Source organism: Oncorhynchus nerka, linkage group LG16 (assembly GCF_034236695.1).
Source record: "Oncorhynchus nerka isolate Pitt River linkage group LG16, Oner_Uvic_2.0, whole genome shotgun sequence".
In the NCBI taxonomy this organism is placed as follows: domain Eukaryota; kingdom Metazoa; phylum Chordata; class Actinopteri; order Salmoniformes; family Salmonidae; genus Oncorhynchus; species Oncorhynchus nerka.
The window spans coordinates 17833420-17854727 of NC_088411.1; the positions used below are offsets into that span (position 1 = coordinate 17833420).

Consider the following 21308-nt stretch of genomic DNA (forward strand, 5'->3'; position numbering starts at 1 on the left):
GATTATGAGAGCTCCGTGAACCACACTGCCACAATGGAAACATAAATCACGACTGGAGCTCCAAGTCTCCATGCTATATTCCGCTGTGGCCCTGCCTTCCATACACGTAATCCACTACACTGATTTACACTAGAAAGAAATGCTGCATTTCTATAAAGCTTACAGGATTTTCTTTTTAAACATTTCAATAGGGTTGTTCAGAAAGTGGTAGCAGAAAAGATCTCGGGGGGGGGGGTTACATAGATAAAATTGAGTTAAAATACCTATCCAGTAACTGCATCATCTCCTCATACTTCTGTACGGCTCTTTCTCCTGCTGTAGACTCCAGACACCTGAGAAGAAACCACCACACCCAAAGGCTGAACTTCTGCTCAGCTAATACTGGTACAACCACCAGCAGCAGAATCTAAGGGGTAAAGTAGCGATGCGAGGTGAGAGGAGACTCACGGGTGGGTGATATATCTGAACATGGAGAAGGGGGTCTGGATTCTCTCCTGTAGTTGCTGAGCCCACCTCATACCTCCTGCTACAGCTGGCATGTTCCTATTCACAGGAGTATAACCTGGAGTGATAGAAACGCACAGAGAACGAATTAGAGAGGTAAAGGTTCTGGAGAAACAGTATCATGTGGCAGCAGTGATAACAGTGGCAGGCAAACTAGTAAACGGTCAAACGTTCATCATAGCAAGAGTGTTGATGATTTCTTTACATGTATTACTTTGGTACGAAATTATGATATAAAATGGTGTGAGTTAAAAGCAAGGCGTTTTACCCAGTTCCTCCTGTGTGTGTGTGTGTTTGTTGAAGAGCAGTTTGCAGCAGTCTAGCTCTCTGTCAAACAGGCTGATAAGGAGAGGATATCTGTCCAGAGCGTCCGCTGCCACGAGGGGGCGCTCTAATAGGCTGCCAAACATATCCAGCACCTGCAGGGAGGACAGTAGGGTATCAGTGTGTGTGTGAGTGTGTGTGTGTGTGTGTGGTGTGCCTCTCCTCACCTTGAATGCGTGCTCCAGTCCAGAGGCATCATCGAAGGCCTGACAGAAAACTGCTCCCAGACGACGGTCTGTATCCTCCACCTTACATCTGAACTCACACACGTCTGCCTCAAACTCCTACATGGAGACACACACACACAGTCAGGTAGATAGTTAGACAGCCCTTTCAAGCCCTTTTTGACAGCGCTTTTAGACAGCCCATAAATAAATTGCTTCACTTCAAATGTGTTTGGCCAATATTAACCATATCTGCTGTTACAGTAGATTATTATTAATTTAATCTGGGTCCATACAACTGCCCCTTGTTCCCATATTCCTTCTTCATTAGAGAGTAACGCAGGGATCATTAACTAGATTCAGCCACGGGCCGATTTCTTCCTCAGTGGATGGTCAGGGGGCAGGAACATAAAAACAAATCATTTGCAAATTGACAGCAAGAAGCCCAAACAGATATAATATTTGACTAAAACATAATAATTTCAAACCTTGCTTAGACTTGTATCCAATACAATATATCTCTGCGTGGGAATACTTTGGAACAATCAATTGGAACAAATGTATTTTTACAGTCTTTTATGTCCAACAATTCACAAAAAAAGACATATATGATATATATTTTATATATATATATATATATATATATATATATAAAAATTGTTGCTCAGAAAACTTCGGGGGCCAAATAAAATCACCCATGCGCCGTAGTTCGGTCCGCGGGCTGCCAGTTGGGGAACCCTGCTGTACCGTATTGTTGACGTCGAGGCAGTCGTAGGGCTTCTCAGTGAGGACTTTATATGTGTCCAGGAACTCCTGGTGGAGCCACAGGACCTGCTGGCTTAGAGCTCTGCCTCGGATGCCTCCAAACTCCACCTTCTCCAGCTTTAACAGGTCCACTGCTGTCAGGAGGACATCCTACAGACAGGGACAGAGAGGGACAAACACAGAGGAGACCCTGTTAAACATCAAGCATTTAATGTAGTGTATTGGCTGCGGTTATGGTGTTTATGGTAAACAGTAGGCTGGGGCAGTATACAGTATATACCGTATAACAGGGTATTTTGAAATGACGACTGTATGATTTTCAAAATCCGGGGGGGGACTAATATGTGATTAATACATTATCTCCAGCTCAGGGCTCCAGCTATGCATTTGGTTTGCTAACTTGCTAGTTAAGTGGCTAGCTTGGATCACTACTTTTCGTTGCTATTTTTGGGGGGTTTGGAAAGAACTAGTGCCCCTTGTGTACACTGCCGGTAATACCGTATATCCTGGTATGGTACAGGAACTGTATGATGGTATGAAAATCTTAATACAGCCCAACCCTAGTACACAGTATGTTTGGCTTATTAGTGTGTGTTTGGACTGAATAGATATGAATCCTGATATCTGTACAATATTGATGTCTGTAGGGTGTATTTTCACTACTTTGATGTGTTCAATAAGTTAATGTGTTTCAATATTCCATAAATGTTTCTAAAGGAAATTTAAAAATAAATATTTTTTAAAAAGTCAACCCTGTTTTTAATGAATTCACGTTCTGTCCATCGTTCGTATGTGTTTTCCTTGTTTTAGTGTTGGTTAGGACGTGAGCTGGGTGGGCATTCTATGTTGTGTGTCTGGTTTGTATATTTCTATGTTTGGCCTGATATGGTTCTGAATCAGAGGCAGGTGTTAGTCATTGTCTCTGATTGGGAACCATATTTAGGTAGCCTGTTTTGTGGGTGATTGTTCCTGTCTCTGTGTTTGCACCAGATAGGACTGTTTAGGTTTTCACTTTTCTTGTTTGGTTTAGTCTGTTCATGTATAGTCGTCTTTATTAAAAACATGAATAACCACCACGCTGCATTTTGGTCCGCCTCTCTTTCACCAGAAGAAAACCGTTACATTGATCCTCACCTCAATGGCTTTGACACGGTCGATGAAGCGGTCGAGGCCAGAGAAGACCATGAGTGGGTGGAAGTCCCACGGTCGGACTTCCCTGCCCTTCCTCTGGTACTGGCCCAGGCTGGCCCTCTTCTCCTCATAGGTCAGTCTGAAGGTGTTTAGGATGTCCAGTGAGGTCTGGACCTTCCGCAGGCTCTCAGACACGTCTCCCTTTAGCACCTCCTCTGGGCTCAGATACACCCGCGCCTGAGGTGGAGGACAAATCAGAGTTTGTGATGTCAAATGAAGACCCATATCCATAGATATACATATATTCACCTCCCTATACATATACAACAATCAAAACAGCAGTTAGCAGTCAAATCCACAACATTCATGTATATTCATGAGACTGTATGAATGTGGTCATGGTCACAGTCCCGTAAGTCGTGTAAGTAAAGCACACACATCAAAACATGAATGTAATTTAAAAACAAAAATAAACATTGTTTTTCAATGCAACTGGAGAATATGTCGCATTACTGCAAAATGGAGGAAAAGTACTTCATAGAGTTATTACTACCACCAGTATTACATGATTGACTGTATATTCGTGTACTTGTTGTATGAGTAGATTGCATGTCTCCTGTAGCAGGACGATAAGGCGTGCTGGGTTGTTGTAGTAGCGTGAGTTGGACCACACCAGACACACAATGTGCATCAGAGGCCCGATCTGACCCTTGACCTCAGGAAACTCCACATTCTCCAGGTCCTCAAAGAGACGCTGCAGCGGACGAAGGTACGTACAAATGTCCTTAGCTTCCTCTAGGGCTGGGGCACACACACAAACACACACACAGGCAGATACAGAATCAGACACACACAAGTTCAAGGTCACTACATTCTAATACAATAGGACAATCCGGGGTCCCCAGTCCCTTCAGACACAAAGATAGTAGAAAGCTTGCATGGTGTCTTAGTTTTAGTTGCACCTAATGAACACCTCCAATACAGCATTAACATTAGTTGAACCCACAGTGCGGTTTTATTTTATCGCCAATTTGTTAAAATTGGGCTTTAGTTTACCTGCTAGAACGTCCTGTAGCATGTCTTTAAAGGCAGGGTAGTAGCTGCTCTCCATGGCATCCAGCAGCTCTGCCATCTTAGTCACCTTGGAGGACTTGAACTGAGAGTGGATGCACTCCAGGTCTGCATATCTACACAGAGAAGTTCATTGGAGTAGTGCCATATACATTCGTTTTTATATGCATACATATCGAGAAAAAACAAACATTTGTTTATATATGGGTCACTGTTTAAAAAAAACATGCTACTGTTTCCTGCCTACTGAGCACAACGCAGGGCCCTGGCATATAGTGTAGGCCCACTACAGTACTGACCTGCTCCTCCAGAAGTTGATCTCAGTGTGTGGTGTGGGACTCTTTCCCTCCAGCAGAGGCTCAGATGAGTCCTTCTTCAGGACCCCACGAATCTGGTGGCTCCATTCTATCACCACTGACTCAATGGCATGGATGATGCTCTTGTCCACTACATCTCCCCTGTAGGTGGCGATAACATGGGTTAGATAGGGGTTTGAGACTGGGGTCAGGGGTTAGGTCTGGGTTAGGGTAGCCTAAAGATCTGGTGACTCCAGCTGAATCATAAAACATGTTGATATCTATCAAGTCTGGGGAAATACAGGTGTATATGTTATAACATGCCTATATACACTGCTCAAAAAAATAAAGGGAACACTAAAAGAACACATCCTAGATCTGAATGAATGAAATATTCTTATTAAATACTTTTTTCTTTACATAGCTGAAAGTGCTGACAATAAAATCACACAAAAATGATCAATGGAAATCAAATTTATCAACCCATGGAGGTCTGGATTTGGAGTCACACTCAAAATTAAAGTGGAAAACCACACTACAGGCTGATCCAACTTTGATGTAATGTCCTTAAAACAAGTCAAAATGAGGCTCAGTAGTGTGTGTGGCCTCCACATGCCTGTATGACCTCCCTATAACGCCTGGGCATGCTCCTGATGAGGTGGCGGATGGTCTCCTGAGGGATCTCCTCCCAGACCTGGACTAAAGCATCCGCCAACTCCTGGACAGTCTGTGGTGCAACGTGGCGTTGGTGGATGGAGCGAGACATGATGTCCCAGATGTGCTCAATTGGATTCAGGTCTGGGGAACAGGCGGGCCAGTCCATAGCATCAATGCCTTCCTCTTGCAGGAACTGCTGACACACTCCAGCCACATGAGGTCTAGCATTGTCTTGCATTAGGAGGAACCCGGGCCAACCGCACCAGCATATGGTCTCACAAGGGGTCTGAGGATCTCATCTCGGTACCTAATAGCAGTCAGGCTACCTCTGGCGAGCACATGGAGGGCTGTGCGGCCCCCCAAAGAAATGCCACCCCACACCATGACTGACCCACCGCCAAACCGGTCATGCTGGAGGATGTTGCAGGCAGCAGAACGTTCTCCACGGCGTCTCCAGACTGTCACGTCTGTCACATGCTCAGTGTGAACCTGATTTCATCTGTGAAGAGCACAGGGCGCCAGTGGCGAATTTGCCAATCTTGGTGTTCTCTGGCAAATGCCAAACGTCCTGCACGGTGTTGGGCTGTAAGCACAACCCCCACCTGTGGACGTCGGGCCCTCATACCACCCTCATGGAGTCTGTTTCTGACCGTTTGAGTAGACACATGCACATTTGTGGCCTGCTGGAGGTCATTTTGCAGGGCACTGGTAGTGCTCCTCCTTGCACAAAGGCGGCATACAAAAGTGACCAAAACATCAACCAGGAAGCATAGGAACTGAGAAGTGGTCTTTGGTTACCACCTGTAGGATCACTCCTTTATTGGGGTGTCTTGCTAATTGCCTATAATTTCCACCTGTTGTCTATTCCATTTGCACAACAGCATGTGAAATGTATTGTCAATCAGTGTTGCTTCCTAAGTGGACAGTTTGATTTCACAGAAGTGTGATTGACTTGGAGTTACATTGTGTTGTTTAAGTGTTCCCTTTATTTTTTTGAGCAGTGTATTTGAACACTAATGTTATTACATGTTATAATGCATAACCCTACTGTGTTGTAATGTCCTGTTATAATATGAGACAGCCGGTCATTTAGGTTACCTCTTGTCCCTCTCCAAGGCAGCCTGCTCTACTCTCTCTGCCCCAGGTGGTAAAGGCAGCAGAGTCTTGCCTTTCACTTGGCCAGACACCACAAACACATTGGTCTTCAGGGAATGAACATGGCGCTGAATGTCCTGGGATACCACCTGAGGCCATTCACTGTGGTTCCTGCCGTTGGACAGCAATGGGACCACAACCTGAAAGGCATAAGGGGGAGAATAAGTATAACATCAACTTTATCACAGTAAAGAGTATTACAAAATAATGTATAATAATAATAGCTATTATTCACTCATTTCCAGTTGTGTAAAGTACAAGTAAAAATACTTTAAAGTACTACTTAAGTCGTTTTTTTAGGTATCTGTACTTTACTTGACTATTTATATGTTGGACTACTTTTACTTTTACTTCACTACATTCCTAAAGAAAATAATGTTATTTTTACTCCATACATTTTCCCTGACACCCAAGTACTCGTTACCCAAGTACTCGTTACATTCTGAATGCTTAGTAGGACAAGAAAATGGTCCAGTTCACTCAGAGAACATCCCTGGTCATCCCTACTGCCTCTGACCTGGAGGACTCACTAAACACAAATGCTTCGTTTGTAAATTATGTCTGAGTGTTGTAGTCTGCCCTGGCTATCCGCTGGTAAATAATAATTTAAAAAACAAGTTAATTGTGCTGTACGATTTGATTATTATAAGCAATTTGAAATGATTTATACTTTTACTTTTGATACATAAGTATATTTTGGCAATTACATTTACTTTTCATACATAAGTATTTTTCTGGGTGACTTTCATTTTTACTTGAGATATGTTCTATGAAGGTATCTTTACCTTTACTCAAGTATGACAATTGGGTACTTATTCCACCACTGCTCATTTCATTACCTAAAAATAATATGAGATGCCTATGTAAAGTATTGTCGTTGATTTTAGTTCAATTGTTTGTAACATACACACACACCTGTTATAGGTGAGCTGTCCTGCGCAGTGAGCATTGCTTTAATTCTTACCTCCTCCACTAGTGCAGAAAACTGGTCAAGCGGCGCGTAGGACAAGTCCCCATATACCAAATGACTTTTCATTGAGTCAGGGGTTAGAGCTGTTTTGCTTCTTTTGACGAAGTAAACACCCTTGTTTTTAACGGTCGCTGGAAACCCGACAGTGGCCAGCAAGTGGCCAGCTGCATTCAGAGACACGACCAGTGTCATTTGGTCGGGTTTGTCCAAGAACTCTTGAATAACTTGCTTGTTGTCATCGGTGGAAATACATTTTTGCCACCGGTCTTGCTTCAGTTTTAGAGTTTTTAACACGTATTTCTCTATGAATTCGAATCTCCTGTCCTCTGCCGGAGAATCTTCCATTCTTGCCCTGTTCTACTATCCTCCTCAGCTTTTCAGCCCACTGCCACAGTGACCCGGTGGCGTGAGAGGGTTTGTGTATAAAGTGATTGTGTCCTGGCCTCCATAGTAACGCTGTGTTTGCATTAATGAACCAACCGTTGCTTGGGGAACAAAAGCTACCCCCTGGCTCTGACCCATGTCATTCTTCCAGATAGGTTAACTAGGTAACTAGTCGCGCTTTCTGTTTGTGTGCCGACTTCTCAAGACAGAGGAGAATATTAACTTTAGTCTACATGAGAAGCACTGCAACAGGTGATACACTTTGGTAAAACGTTGTGCGCAAAAGGAAACATACAGGGTAGCCTACCACCACACCATTTCAAGGAAAATAATTTCAGTCTCAAATCGTAGGCCTTGTATTAGGCTATCCCACATTTTTGCGTATAATGTTGAGCAAGACGCCATAGACGGACCATTTATCTTATCCCAAATACAGAAACATGCAATTGCCAATACCTGCCACAAAGTGGCACCAGTGCAGTACAAACAGCTACCCTAGTCAACCTCATCCAACCACTCCAGTGACCTCTATTTAAGGGTAAGGGCTGGTCCTAACCAATAGCTGACCCTAGTAAAGCATGACCTTTTTTGGGAACTTTATTGAGGTTTTACGTTTCTATTTACTTTGACGTATAAAGCACATCAAGCAATCCTATCTCCTTGTGAAAATAGTATGAACATAACATTTTGAAGCTTGAAAGACTGATAAATCTAAAAGCAAATGGGACATAAAAGCATTGGCCATAAACACTAAATATTGCACTACTACTTCATTCATTATACAGTATCTGAGATGTACTTTCTCTGTTCCTGATTAAAAAGATCCAACCACCAATGAACAGTTTGTGTTTTTCCATCTTTCTGTCACGTACAGTAAATATCAGCAATCCTAACATCATGATGATACATATGTCAAATCTGGCAAAGGAAAACAGAAAGTGTTTATTATCATTCAGGGTTCTGATGTGGGGATGAAATAAAGGCATTATCAGCAGCATAATATAAAATATTTGTCTTTGTCCTCTTTTGTCCACTTTCAAAGGGATAAGTGAACTCTGAGTAAACAGCGTAGACCTCCATAGGAGAGAAAGGGGGAGGGAGAGAGAGTGTCTGTGTGTGTGTGTCTGCGTAAGTGTGGGAGAGTGTGTCTGAGCGAGTGTGTGTATGTGTTTGTGTGCCGGGAACCCAGTGTATGTGTGTGCCCGGAACCCATCGACCAAGGAGTCTCAGTTCGTCTCCCTCTTTGAAGATTAGCATGACAGACCAAAGGCAACAACCAGACCAGCCCAGGGTCCGGCTTTCCATTCCACAATCAAAGAGGGTCTTCGTCACTGATACAAGAGGGCTGTTGTTAACAGCTAGCCAGGTGGCTATCTGTTCGCATGGTTATGTACACTACCACAGATGCCTTTGTGTCTGAGCCACTGTGGGATTATTCATCTTCACAAAATAAACAAATAAAGATGACAGGCATCCACATATAGGATTATTTACTTTTGTTTTATTAGTCCCAAAGCACATTAAGCATATAATAACTGATTGATAATAACTGTTGATATAAATAAATAAAAATAAAAAACACACTGCCATGTTACAACCCTCAGCTAGCTACAAGCCTCAACTAAAAAGCAGTACAGAAAAAACTAAGAGAAGTGAAAATATAGGGGTATGATCCTATACCTGAGAATAAACCCATCTCCTAAATCTGTTTACTCTGCCCCATCAGACCTGACTTTACCCGCTACGTTCACCCGATAATGGCATAATATCAAACATAGTAGAAAGGTATAAAAATATATTTATGGCCTCGTTAACATTCTTTGGTTTAGCATCAGATGTTTGGTGGTCCTTCTCTCTATTTCCTTTTCCTTTCCTGCTTTCAGATGAGTGTAAGACCTTTGTTTAGGAAGAGAGTACAATTGAAGTTGATGAGAGAGAGGGAGCAACCTTGATCTTTGCACTGTACCATATGTAACATAGTTTTGTGGTGATATTATGCCATTATATAATTAAGCAATAAGGCCCAAGGGGGTGTAGTATATGGCCAATATAAATTGGCTAATGGCTGTTCTTAAGCACGATGCAACACAGAGTGCCTGGATACAGGCCTTATCCGTGGTATATTGGTCATATACCACAAACCCCTTGGGCCTTATTGCTTAATAATATAAAGGCATAATATAATCGGGTTACCAAAGTAATTAGAGCAGTAAAAATAAATGTTTTGTCATACACGTGGTATACGGTCTGACATACCACGGCTGTCAGCCAATCAGCATTCAGGACAGTTTATAATATACAGTAACGTACAAGTAAAGAGTAAAGAGTGACATGAGTGACTACAGATTTTAAAACAATTCTACAATTTCCATTTCTTTTGCGAATAAATTAACATCCAAACACAATAATATGACTTATGTTTCAAATTTCTTAGATGTACCAATATATTGACACATTGATTTATTGTGGATATCACACCAACGGTTGGGATTACCATGAATCCTCCCACTAACTAGACCAGTGAGATGAGGAGGAGACCCAGCAGAAGAGGGAGAGAACTCAGACTCATCCCCATGGCTTTGTTACACAGACTCCCCTTGCAGCAGTTGAGGTTCGTCTGGTTGGGCATCTCAGACCAGAGGCATGAGTCACTGGAGGCACAGCCTCCATAAATGGTGACTTTTCCCCCACCAGGAGTGAGCTCTGGCAACATGCAAAACAAAAAAAGACTCTAAAACATCTCTGTTGTCAATGTCTCTTTGGAACTCTAGAAATGAAGTATTAAAATAATTCAAACGTGTCACGTCTCATGGGGTTTCATGCCAGTGAAAATGAACTCACGTTTATATTTGAAGCAGTGGTCTTCAATTCCAACGCATTGCAAAACTTCATAAGTACCATTCACCCAGGTGTGACATTGTAGTTTATTGGGCTTGTCACTGAGGGCTGCCCGGACAACAGATTAACAACCATGTCATTAAATAACAACCTACGCAAACTAATAAATATCAAGCGTTGCTTTTCTCAAACTAGACCATCAATGGAGAGCTGAGAGCTTGTAAATTTGACAAGATGGGTGTTCTTACCAGGGAGGGTGTCTATGTTGCAGCCTGTCGTGTTGCAGCAAAACGAGGATTGGGAGGCTTGTGAGTATCCGTTGTTCATTGACAGTTCTGTTACTTTATCCATGAAATAACAGTTTTCGGCTACATACGTACAACCCTTAGATACTCTGATGGAATCTGAATTTGATGGAGAGAGGAGAGGAGAGGTTCAAAATCATTCACATTGCAAACTGTAACAATGGTGCAATTGTACATTTGAAATATAAAATAGAAACATATTGGGGGAAAAATACTTCAATGTGTAATGAGTCTGAAATGTATTACAACCCATTATTACAAGAACAGACTCAACTCCATACTTACCTGAAGGATATTCTATGCGTGTTGAGGTGGAACATACTGCTTTCACACAGTTCTTTAATACTGTTGTCCGACATTTTCCATCCTCAGGCTCACAGGTGTAGCAATTGAGCATGTCAGCTAGAAACCAAAGCATCCAAGATTATGAAAAAAAGAAACATGTATATATCAATAGTGGTCGATCGTTAAACAAACAATTAACTAAACTCATCAATTGCGATCGCCATCGTGTTATTATACATCAAATTAAACATAACGGCTGTATGTCAAAATAAGGTGTATGTAAGAACCAATCTACTTGGATTCAGTAAGTCACCTGTGTAGAACAGTGTGAAGGCGCAGGAGATTGTCAGGATGAGCTTCATCGTGGATAGATAGACCGCTATGAGGTACAAATGAACTGAGCTCCTTACAAATACAGCTGTCTTTCAACCGTTTCACATCATTTACTGATCGTTCAGCCTATTCAAACTGTTTCTTATCCACATAAGTTAATCATTCATTTCCCAAATCCCCCAAATGTATCAGGTACAGTATTGTTATAATGTGAGATTTATCTCCATATTTCCAAGGGCTGTAGAGTGGTTGGTTTATCATAGCAGACACAAAGGTCTGCCAAACAAAATATACAACATTTGCTCAACACATTTGCTGCTGACACTGCGTCCTTTTTGTGTGAATGTCACCTTTGCATTCCTTTATGTGCTCACAGTAAGGTCAAACTGGAACAAATCATGCTCACAGTAAGGTCAAACTGGAACAAATCATGCTCACAGTAAGGTCAAACTGGAACAAATCATGCTCACAGTAAGGTCAAACTGGAACAAATCATGCTCACAGTAAGGTCAAACTGGAACAAATCATGCTCACAGTAAGGTCAAACTGGAACAAATCATGCTCACAGTAAGGTCAAACTGGAACAAATCATGCTCACAGTAAGGTCAAACTGGAACAAATCAACAGTAAGGTCAAACTGGAACAAATCATGCTCACAGTCAAAGGTCAAACTGGAACAAATCATGCTCACAGTAAGGTCAAACTGGAACAAATCATGCTCACAGTAAGGTCAAACTGGAACAAATCATGCTCACAGTAAGGTCAAACTGGAACAAATCATGCTCACAGTAAGGTCAAACTGGAACAAATCATGCTCACAGTAAGGTCAAAAACTGGAACAAATCATGCTCACAGTAAGGTCAAACTGGAACAAATCATGCTCACAGTAAGGTCAAACTGGAACAAATCATGCTCACAGTAAGGTCAAACTGGAACAAATCATGCTCACAGTAAGGTCAAACTGGAACAAATCATGCTCACAGTAAGGTCAAACTGGAACAAATCATGCTCACAGTAAGGTCAAACTGGAACAAATCATGCTCACAGTAAGGTCAAACTGGAACAAATCACGTTTTTTTATCATTCATATAGAGTCTATTTTCATAATGGTCAATTACTTGATCCACACTGAGTGTACCAAGTGTACAAAACATTAGGAACACCTTCCTAATATTGAGTTGCACCCCTTTTTTCCCTCAGAAAAGCCTAAATTCATCGGATATGAACTCTAAAGGTGTCGAAAGCTTTCTACAGGGATGCCGGCCCATGTTGACTCCAATTCTTCCCACAGTTGTGTCAAGTTGGCTGGATGTCCTTTGGGTGGTGGACCATTCTTGATAAACACAGAAAACTGTTGAACGTGACTACTACCATACCCCGGTTCAAGAGCACTTCAATATTTTGCCTTGCCCATTCACCCGCTGAATGACACACATACACAATCGATGTCTCAATTTTCTCAAGGCTTAAAAATCCTCCCTTTAAACCTGTCTCCTCCTCTTCATCAAAGTGACATCAGTAAAGGAGCACAGCTTTCCCTGGATTCACCTGGTCAGTCTGTCACGGAAAGAGAAGGGGTTTGTATAATGTTTTGTAGACTCAGTGTACAGTTTGCCCAGCACGCTGCTCCAGACTCCAGACAGACACACCTGTGGAGTCAAGCCCTCTCAGGACACACTCCCTCATTCAGGTACGAATAAAACAAAATATTTTTTTATAGTTTATTTATTATTAGGACCTCTCTTAGCCCACCAATGGCTAGTCTTCCGAGAGTACTTTAAAAAGTAGAAATCGTACAGAAAATGTCAAACAAACATAAACACATATTTTGTAATCCAACATTGTTATTGTTATTAAATAACGTGGATTACACCCATCACTATGGTCCCAGTTCCGACCTGAGTTAAGCGCGTAAATGGAACTCTATTCCCTTTGTATGCACTTCTCTCTATACAGTATGCATTCTGACCTTGAACTTAAGCATGAGAATAGACTTCATTTCCCAATATTTCCACCACTTTTATGCACAAGGAAACCATGAATAAGGTGTAGCGATCCTGCCGGTTCCAAGTGAGATAAAAACATCTACTTCATTTTTCTCCGAAAGAAGTAATACCTTTCTCTATGCACAGTGATTTGCAACTTGATAAGAGCTATTGATAAGAACTAGTTAAATGAGTAATCAGTTTGGATAAGGGAATTGTAACGTGTTTTAGATATAGATGTATTTGACCTTATAATCGCTGAAACCAGCCATATGGCAGCAAACTGAAGCATATCAACATATCCGACAGTAGTTTATGAAATGCGAACCCATTATGCAGAATTTAAATTGTACTGCCTTTTAACTTGCAAGGATGGGCACACTTAAATGTCTTAATTATAGGCTATCCCCGACTTTCTCTGTTCCCTATTTCTATCATTTTAAATACCACTATCAGTATCGACCATCAGTAGGCCTAATAACCACATATATTCAACTGACAATTTACTGTTAGTTCCCTTCAGTTTGTATAGTCTACATTATCATTTCATTTCATTGGATTGTTTCATTTACCTTCATTAGCTTCCTCTGTAAACCTCGTCACGGACATGTGGTTGTTGCTGAGGATCATTAGTAACAGGTGAAAAAGACAAAAAAAAAAGACATGTAACCCTATACTTGACACCCAGAGTCATAACATCTTATGACACAGTCATAACCATGTCATAATATGTCATAACAGCTGATGTAACGTGTCATAACCTGCCATAATATGGTCATAACACTCTCATGACCCATATGTTTACACCTGTTGTGATGTGTGTTATGTTGTGGCTGGTTATAAGCGTGTCAAAACCCACATTTGTTCAGTTTCCTTTCGTTTGAAAGTGTGTTTCTAAAATCCTTTGTTGTTGTTGTTGTAATAATAAAATCTTTACAGTCGTTTTTTTTTCATCACATTTTAAATCATGTGGAAAATGCCCTTAATGACACTGCCATGAAGCATTATGACTATCATAATCATATAAGCCCGATAGGCCTATCACGTACATGCCCTTATGTCAGCCATCAGTCAAAAAGAGGGCATCTTTATCCTGATCCTGAAATCTTCTCCTGCATTCATCCCAGTCATCAGCAACAGAGCATTGGGGTAGGTGCATGTCTGACATCAATGTGTACGCAAATACAATGATAATTTAATATGATACATTTCAGAAAATGTTATATAACATAAACATACTGTTGACACGTAGGCTACGGTATCATGGAATGTTTCGCCTTGTGTGGGAGGTTTTATAGGTTTTGACACTCTTAAGCAGGTGTCATAACCAGCCATAAAAGAACGCAATTTGTCACAACAAGTCAAAATATGTGTCATGACAGGGTTCTAACCATATTATGACAGGTTATGACACGTAATGTCAGCTGGTATGACATATTATGACATGGTTATGACCGTGTTATGACACTGGGTGTTAAGTAAAGTGTTACCAAAAGGACATGTAGGCTAATTAAATCGCTATGGAGCCGAGTGCAGACCAAGCCATAACAGTTTGTGTTATCACACAGTTCCATGGTTAGTGCAGGCAATAGACGAGTCAATAGCCTACTATTGTACACTATTCTCCCTACTATCATTGCATATACACTAATCTCAAATCCAATCAAATCAAATTGTATTTGTCACATACACATGGTTAGCAAATCTTCCAACATTACCATGGGTTAAAGATTTGAATGTGGCAATTTTCAAAATTAATCAAACCACTGTATTTTTGATTCATCAACATACCCTGAGTGTACAAAACAATAGGAACACCTTCCTAATATTGAGTTGCACTCCCTTTGGCCTCAGAACAGTCTTAAATTGGATGCATGGATTCTACAAGGTGTTGAAAGCAATCCATAAGGATGCTGGCCCATGTTGACTCCAATGCTTCCCACAGTTGTGTCAAGTTGTCTGGATGTCCTTTGAGTGGTGGATCATTCTTGGGCTCCCAAGTGGTGCAGCAGTCTAAGGCACTGCATCTCAGTGCTAAAGGCATCGCTACAGACCTTGGTTCGATTCCAGGCTGTATCACAACCGGCTGTCATTGGGAGTCCCATAGGGCGGCGCACAATGGCCCAGCGTCATCCGGGTTAGGGTTTGGCCGGGGTAGGCCGTGAGGGGTGGCAGGTAGCCTAGTGGTTAGAGTGTTGGACTAGTAACTGAAAGGTTGAAAGATCAAATCCCCTTAGCTGACAAGGTAAAAATTTGTCGTTCTGCCTCTGAACAAGGCAGTTAACCCACTGTTCCTAGGCTGTCATTGAAAATAAGAATTTGTTCTAAACTGACTTGCCTAGTTAAATGAAGATTAAATAAAATAAGAATACACACTGTTGAGCATTTAAAAAATCCAGCAATGTTGCAGTTCTTGACACACTCAAATCAGTGCTCCTGGCACCTACTACCATACCTCATTCAAAGGCACTGAAATATTTTATCTTCCCATTCACCCTCTGAATGACACACATAAGCAATCGATGTCTCAATTGTCTCAAGTTTTAAAAATCCTTCTGTAACCTGTCTCTTCCCCTTCATCTACACTGATTGAAGTGGATTGATTTAACAAGTGACATCAATAAGGAATCATACCTTTCACCTGGATTGACCTGGTCAGTCTGTCATGGAAAGAGCAGGTGTTCTTAATGTTTGATACATTCAGTGTCTTTTGTGCATAAAGGCTCTCCAAACCTGTTTTGTTATGATTCATAATCTACAAGATCAGAATATTTTTACATTTACCAGTTGGTGTTGAAATGGTAATGAATATGCATATATTTAGATGGCTTTCCCTCATTGATTCCTATTTTCTGAACCCATTCTCTCAATGTACTCTAGTCTGTCCACAAAATTCTACTTAAAGGCACACCGTAAAGACACCCTGTGCAGAAATCACTCCGCCAATTGCTGTTTGCAAAAAATCAAATAGTTCTCGGAATTTCAGTTAATGTGACATAACAAGCAGTCATTGTGTAGATAATCATTGTACCATCTAAACCGCTGTGAAATATATTTTCCATAACCAAAGATATTGCATATTCAGCTGTTTGAAAATGGTGTACAAAACCAAAAATAAATGATGCAAAAATGGAACTTCAGAACGGGAAGCATAGAAATAGTACACATAGAACATATCTACTGCTTCTTAGACTTGCTTTCAATGGGAATGAAAGATCTATAACTCACATGTCTATGTGAATTTGGTCGAGTCACCCAAAAAGTTATGGTTTTAACGGAATTGCTGAAGATAAATGTACTGAAAACCCTACTGAATGAAAACTCTGTGAGAAAATATATTGGCCAGCAAGTGGGAGGGTTTTCAGCAGCTGAATTACATTTGTTTACTCAGTGTGCGCAAGGAAACCATACCTGCAAGGCCCGTTATGCACCTTCATAAGATAAGTCTGAATACCAACTACTGAGAAGTGCGTAGGGAAAGGCCTGATCGGGCCCTATGAGAGAGGAAGGGTGCAACCTTGAGCTTTGTACTATACATTATGTAACATACACTGCAGTGGTATAGTGATAATAAGCATTTATAAAATACAGTGATGTTAAAATCATATCCCACTACAGAGTAGAGTGCCAAATTAAAGATATTAAAACGGCCTACTTTTTACTATTTATTTTAAAAGCCTTATACAAATCATCATCCTTCCTAATTTCTACGAACAAATTAACCTCCAACGTTTCCTGATCTTGTAGACACACATCACTCTTAACGGTTTACCAACTACTAACTACTAACTAGACCAGTGAGATGAGGAGTCCCAGCAGAAGAGGGAGAGAGCTCAGTCCAATCCCCGTGGCTTTGTTACAGAGACTCCCTTCACAACAGTTGAAGTTAGGCGTAGAGGGGGATGTCTCGGACCAGCGGCATACATCAGCAGAGGCACAGCCCAGGTGTCGTCCATCATTACTTCCATCACCAACGGGCACTGGCAACATGAAAAACAAAACAAATTCATTAAAGCAAATGTTAAATACTTTCCGAGGGATTTCATGCCACTGAAAATGAACTACCTGTATATTTGAAGCAGTGGTCTTCAACTCCAACACATTGTACAACTGTGTTGCAGACTTGATCCCCTTTACTCTTGCAGGTGTAACATTGTAGATTATTGGGCTTGTCACTGAGCACTGTACCACAGGTGAAAAATAAAAATGTCAGTATCCCGTAAAGCAAGTCCTTAATTAAACCTACATATTTTAAACTAAATATCAAGAACTTGATTGATCAATTATTTGATTACAATCGGTTGGAGTGTTTGACATAATGGCTGTGCTTGTGTTGTCTCTCAGATGTGTAGCCTTATACATGCTTCAGATGTCATGTCACTGTTCTGTCCTTTATTGAAATAAGATGATTTTATTGGTCAAATCGAGTGGTCCAACCGACATGTGACGTCCACTTATAAACAAGTGTCTCCGAAAGACATACTGAAAATACACGTACATGTTTTGGAGAGGTGCGGGGAGCTGCCACAGTGGTGGAGCTTGGATTTGATACCAGCAACCCTCCGGTTGCCAGCCCACTTCCTGCCAACACTCCTAGGTTACCTGCAGCCCTATATCAGTAGTAGTCTCCACTTATCAGGCACTGACAATACATAGGGGAAACATTTTCCTAATGCAAAAGAGCCATAAACCACACTGTAAACTCACAGTGTGATTTTGCTGAAAACTTTTCTTTCTTCAATGTGTGTTATAAGGAGGTGAGTTTAGTGATCTCTTTATAATGCACATTGTTGAAGAAAATTATCCAATTAAATCACGCTGCCAGGTTATAATGAGGTTCATGGTAAGTTTTTCACTATGCACAATGTTAAACTAAGAAAATGTTGCCCGTAGTGTTTCTATGAAATACTGAAACCACGTCACCAGTGTGATTCTGAGAGAATTGAAGAAATGAGAAACGATGTATGAGCTTACCTGGGAGAGTATTCTTGTTGCAGCCGTCCGTGCTGCAGCAGTACGCGGCGTTGGAGGTGTGTGTGTATCCACCACTGATTGATGTTCTTGTTGTTGCGTCCATGAATACACAGGTTTCCTCTCTCGTGGTGCAATCCTTAGAGACTCTGGTGCCTGACGGGGGGTAAAAATGACTTCACAGTGACTTTAAAGTGAAAGGGCCCCCGAGTTTCTTCTGTCCGAGGGGGGGGGGGGGGGGGATGGGGGAAAAAAATCGGGACCATATTTATGTAATCAGCCTGGAATTTATTGCAACCATTACAAGAACAGACTCAACTCCAAACCAGACTTACCTAAATCACCAAATACTGTTGTCCTAGTGGAACACACCTCTCCCCCAGAACACAACTCCAACGTTGCTTCGCTGCACTCATCAGACTCGCAAGTGTAGCACTGTAGTGCGTCTGCTACTGAAGAATACACCAGATCACAGGAATAAAGTCACAAAACATTTAAATATGATCAAACGCACTAACTAATAATTAACAGACTAAACTTGTATACCAACTGCTACCGTATGTGGAAATAAGGTGAACATATTGACATTTTGGCTCCAATAACAGATTGGAACCAAACAACACCATTTGAAAGGTTACCTGTGTAGAACAGTGTGAAGGTGAAGGAGATTTTCAGGATTAGCTTCATCTTGGATAGCTATGCAGTAAAAAAAATAACTGGAAGATGGAAGTGGTTCTGTTCAAGAACTCAATTGCGAGTAGAAGTGAGTGACAAACACGCAGAGTACTGTATGAAATTCAAACAAAAATGTACTCACTTTCTACCATCTGTCTTACAGTCCTTAGACCCTACGTCCATGTTAATATATATATATTTTTTTAACCTTATTTGGACAAAAGGCTATTGATCAGTCGAACTACTACAAATCATTATAATACTATAGGCTTACCCTTGTGAAACTGCTCTCACTGATGTAAACTCCAGGCCTCTCGAGATAAAGGTCCACTTATTGTTAAACAAGCAAGAGAAAGGAAATGTGACTTCCTTGGGCATGAAATCTTGCAGCTCGATCTCTGCACCCTCCTCCTAGCAGTTTTTAAACAACACTCAAAGGTCATACACAGTAAAGGTTACAAAGTCAAAATACATGTATAATAAAATAAAGAACATACAGTACAATTCCTACATCTATCTTCCTATGCAATGCACTCCCATTCCTGAGTTTCAAGTAAAACGCATGTAAATAAGCCAGTGTTCAACTATTTGATGAGATTCGATGATCTTTTCATTTAATCTCATATCAGATAGTTGGCAAGTATTGTGACTTAAAGTTTTAAAGGGTGCTGATAGGTTTCTTGTGCGACCAGGCAAGCCCTCTCATAACATGCTTCCTCATTTGTTTTCGAGAGTGCACCATAATGACTCAAATGTTTCGGCTGAAGTCTGAAAATATTTGGTTTTAAATTTACTTAAGTACCAAAAGCAAATGTAATTGCTAAAATATACTTAAGTGTCAAAAGTAAAAGTATAAATCATTTCAAATTCCTTGTATTAAACAAACCAGACAGCATGATTTTCTAGTTTTTAAAATTTACGGATAGCCAGGGGCACAGTCAAACATCATTTACAAACCAAGCATTTGTGTTTAGTGAGTCTGCCAGATCAGAGGCAGTAGGGATGACCAGGGATGTTATCTTGATAAGTGTGTGAATTTGACAATTTTTCTGTCCTGCTAAGCATTCAAAATATGACAAGTACTTTTGGGTGTCAGGGAAAATGTATGGAGTAAAAAGTACATCATTTTATTTGTCCAGAATATGAATAATAAAGTAAAGTACTGTCACGTTCTGACCTTAGTTCTGTTATTTTATCTTTGTTTTAGTATGGTCAAGACGTGAGTTGGGTGGGCAGTCTATGTTTGTTTTTCTATGTTGCTTTTTGAGTTCGGCCTAGTATGGTTCTCAACCAGAGGCAGCTGTCAATTGTTGTCCCTGATTGAGAATAATACTTAGGTAGCCTGGGTTTCACTTTTGGGTTGTAGGTGTTTGTCTTCCGTGTTAGTGTTCGTACCACACGGGACTGTTTCGTTCATTTCACGTTTATTGTTTTGTATGTCGTAGTGTTCAGTTTATGTATTAAAATAAACATTATGGACACTTACCACGCTGCAGATTGGTCCTCCGATTCTTCTCGCTACTCCTCCTCAGAAGAGGAGGACGAGGTTCGTTACAAGTACAGATAACCCCCAAAAATGACTTAAGTAGTACTTTAAAGTATTGTTACTTAATTAAGTACTTTACACCACTGATGGTGGAGTCAAATGTTTTTGACTTTGCTTGGGAAGTAGGACAGTTCAGGGCAGTTCAGGGCAGTTCAGACTGCTGATTGATGACCTTATTAATGATGAATGTTTGTTTTCTATGATCTCTATTTTCTATGTTCTGTTTGGCATTTTGCGTTTGTGTATAGTTTTGTAATTACAGGGCACATCAGCATAACTCCCTGTCCTTCTGGAGGGTTCTCCCATCACCACAGAGGAGCTATAGACCTCTGTCAGAGTGACCGTCAGGTTCTTATTCAACCTCCCTGACCAAGACCGTTCTCCCCGTGATTGCTCATTTTGGCCTGGGGTTCAGCTCCAGGAAGAGTCTTGGTGGTTCCAAACTTCTTCCATTTAAGAATGATGGAGGCCACTGTGTTCTTGGGGACCTTCAAAGCTGCAGAAATGTTTTGGTACCCTTCCCCAGATTTGTGCCTCGATACAATCCTGTCTCGGAGCTCTACGGAGACCTCATGGCATGGTTCTGTGGGACCTTATATAGACACGTGTGTGCCTTTCCAAATCATGTCCAATCAATTTATTTTACCACAGGTTACCACAAGTTCTAGAAACATCACAAGGATGATCAATGGAAACAGGATGTAAATATAAATGAGGTATTTCAGTTTTCTAGTTTAATATATTTGCAAACATTTCTGAAAACCTGTCTTCAGGTTTTTAGGATTTTGTTTAGATTGCTGAGTATTTTTTTATTTGATCAATTTTAATTATTCCCTTTGTTTAAAGAAAAATAATTCACAGTCAAATTATTTTCACAAGGGTCAACTAACACAAATTTTACTCAGATTTAAGCTGTATCCAGAATGTCTTCTCCATACTCCAGACATAC

General features: G+C 40.9%; 3 protein-coding genes across 9 annotated transcripts in view; all 3 read right to left on the reverse strand.

Annotated features, from left to right (window-relative positions):
* Positions 1-7411, reverse strand: part of dnah9 (dynein, axonemal, heavy chain 9) — a 141668-nt gene extending 134257 nt beyond the window's left edge. The window contains exons 1-11 of the mRNA XM_029684902.2: positions 7032-7411; positions 6011-6207; positions 4259-4417; positions 3945-4075; positions 3478-3689; positions 2892-3125; positions 1740-1907; positions 996-1112; positions 773-923; positions 448-562; positions 264-332 (exon numbers count right to left, since the gene is read on the reverse strand). Of these exons, the coding sequence (XP_029540762.2) occupies positions 264-332; positions 448-562; positions 773-923; positions 996-1112; positions 1740-1907; positions 2892-3125; positions 3478-3689; positions 3945-4075; positions 4259-4417; positions 6011-6207; positions 7032-7382 (1904 nt within the window). The 5' untranslated portion in view covers positions 7383-7411. The remainder of the gene's footprint in view (positions 1-263; positions 333-447; positions 563-772; positions 924-995; positions 1113-1739; positions 1908-2891; positions 3126-3477; positions 3690-3944; positions 4076-4258; positions 4418-6010; positions 6208-7031) is intronic.
* Positions 7412-8902: 1491 nt separating this feature from the next.
* Positions 8903-11340, reverse strand: LOC115144138 (urokinase plasminogen activator surface receptor-like). Its single transcript, XM_029684912.2, has 5 exons — positions 11163-11340; positions 10850-10966; positions 10508-10663; positions 10263-10367; positions 8903-10124 (listed from the first exon to the last, which is right to left on the reverse strand). The coding sequence occupies exons 1-5, from the start codon at positions 11209-11211 to the stop codon at positions 9934-9936; spliced, it is 618 nt and encodes a 205-aa protein (XP_029540772.1). The 5' UTR covers positions 11212-11340; the 3' UTR covers positions 8903-9933.
* A 5479-nt stretch (positions 11341-16819) lies between these two features.
* On the reverse strand, positions 16820-19195 carry LOC115144137 (urokinase plasminogen activator surface receptor-like). 7 transcript variants are annotated; one of them, XM_029684909.2, is made up of 6 exons: positions 19088-19195; positions 18777-18834; positions 18474-18587; positions 18142-18294; positions 17233-17349; positions 16820-17147 (listed from the first exon to the last, which is right to left on the reverse strand). In XM_029684909.2, exons 2-6 carry the CDS (start codon positions 18823-18825, stop codon positions 16957-16959), a joined length of 624 nt encoding a protein of 207 aa, XP_029540769.1. In that variant the 5' UTR covers positions 18826-18834; positions 19088-19195; the 3' UTR covers positions 16820-16956. The 7 variants fall into 7 exon arrangements, with proteins under 7 accessions (XP_029540769.1, XP_029540766.1, XP_029540768.1 ...); XM_029684906.2 differs by having other exon boundaries at positions 18474-18590; XM_029684908.2 differs by having other exon boundaries at positions 18777-18854; positions 19088-19192.
* Positions 19196-21308: the final 2113 nt, after the last annotated feature.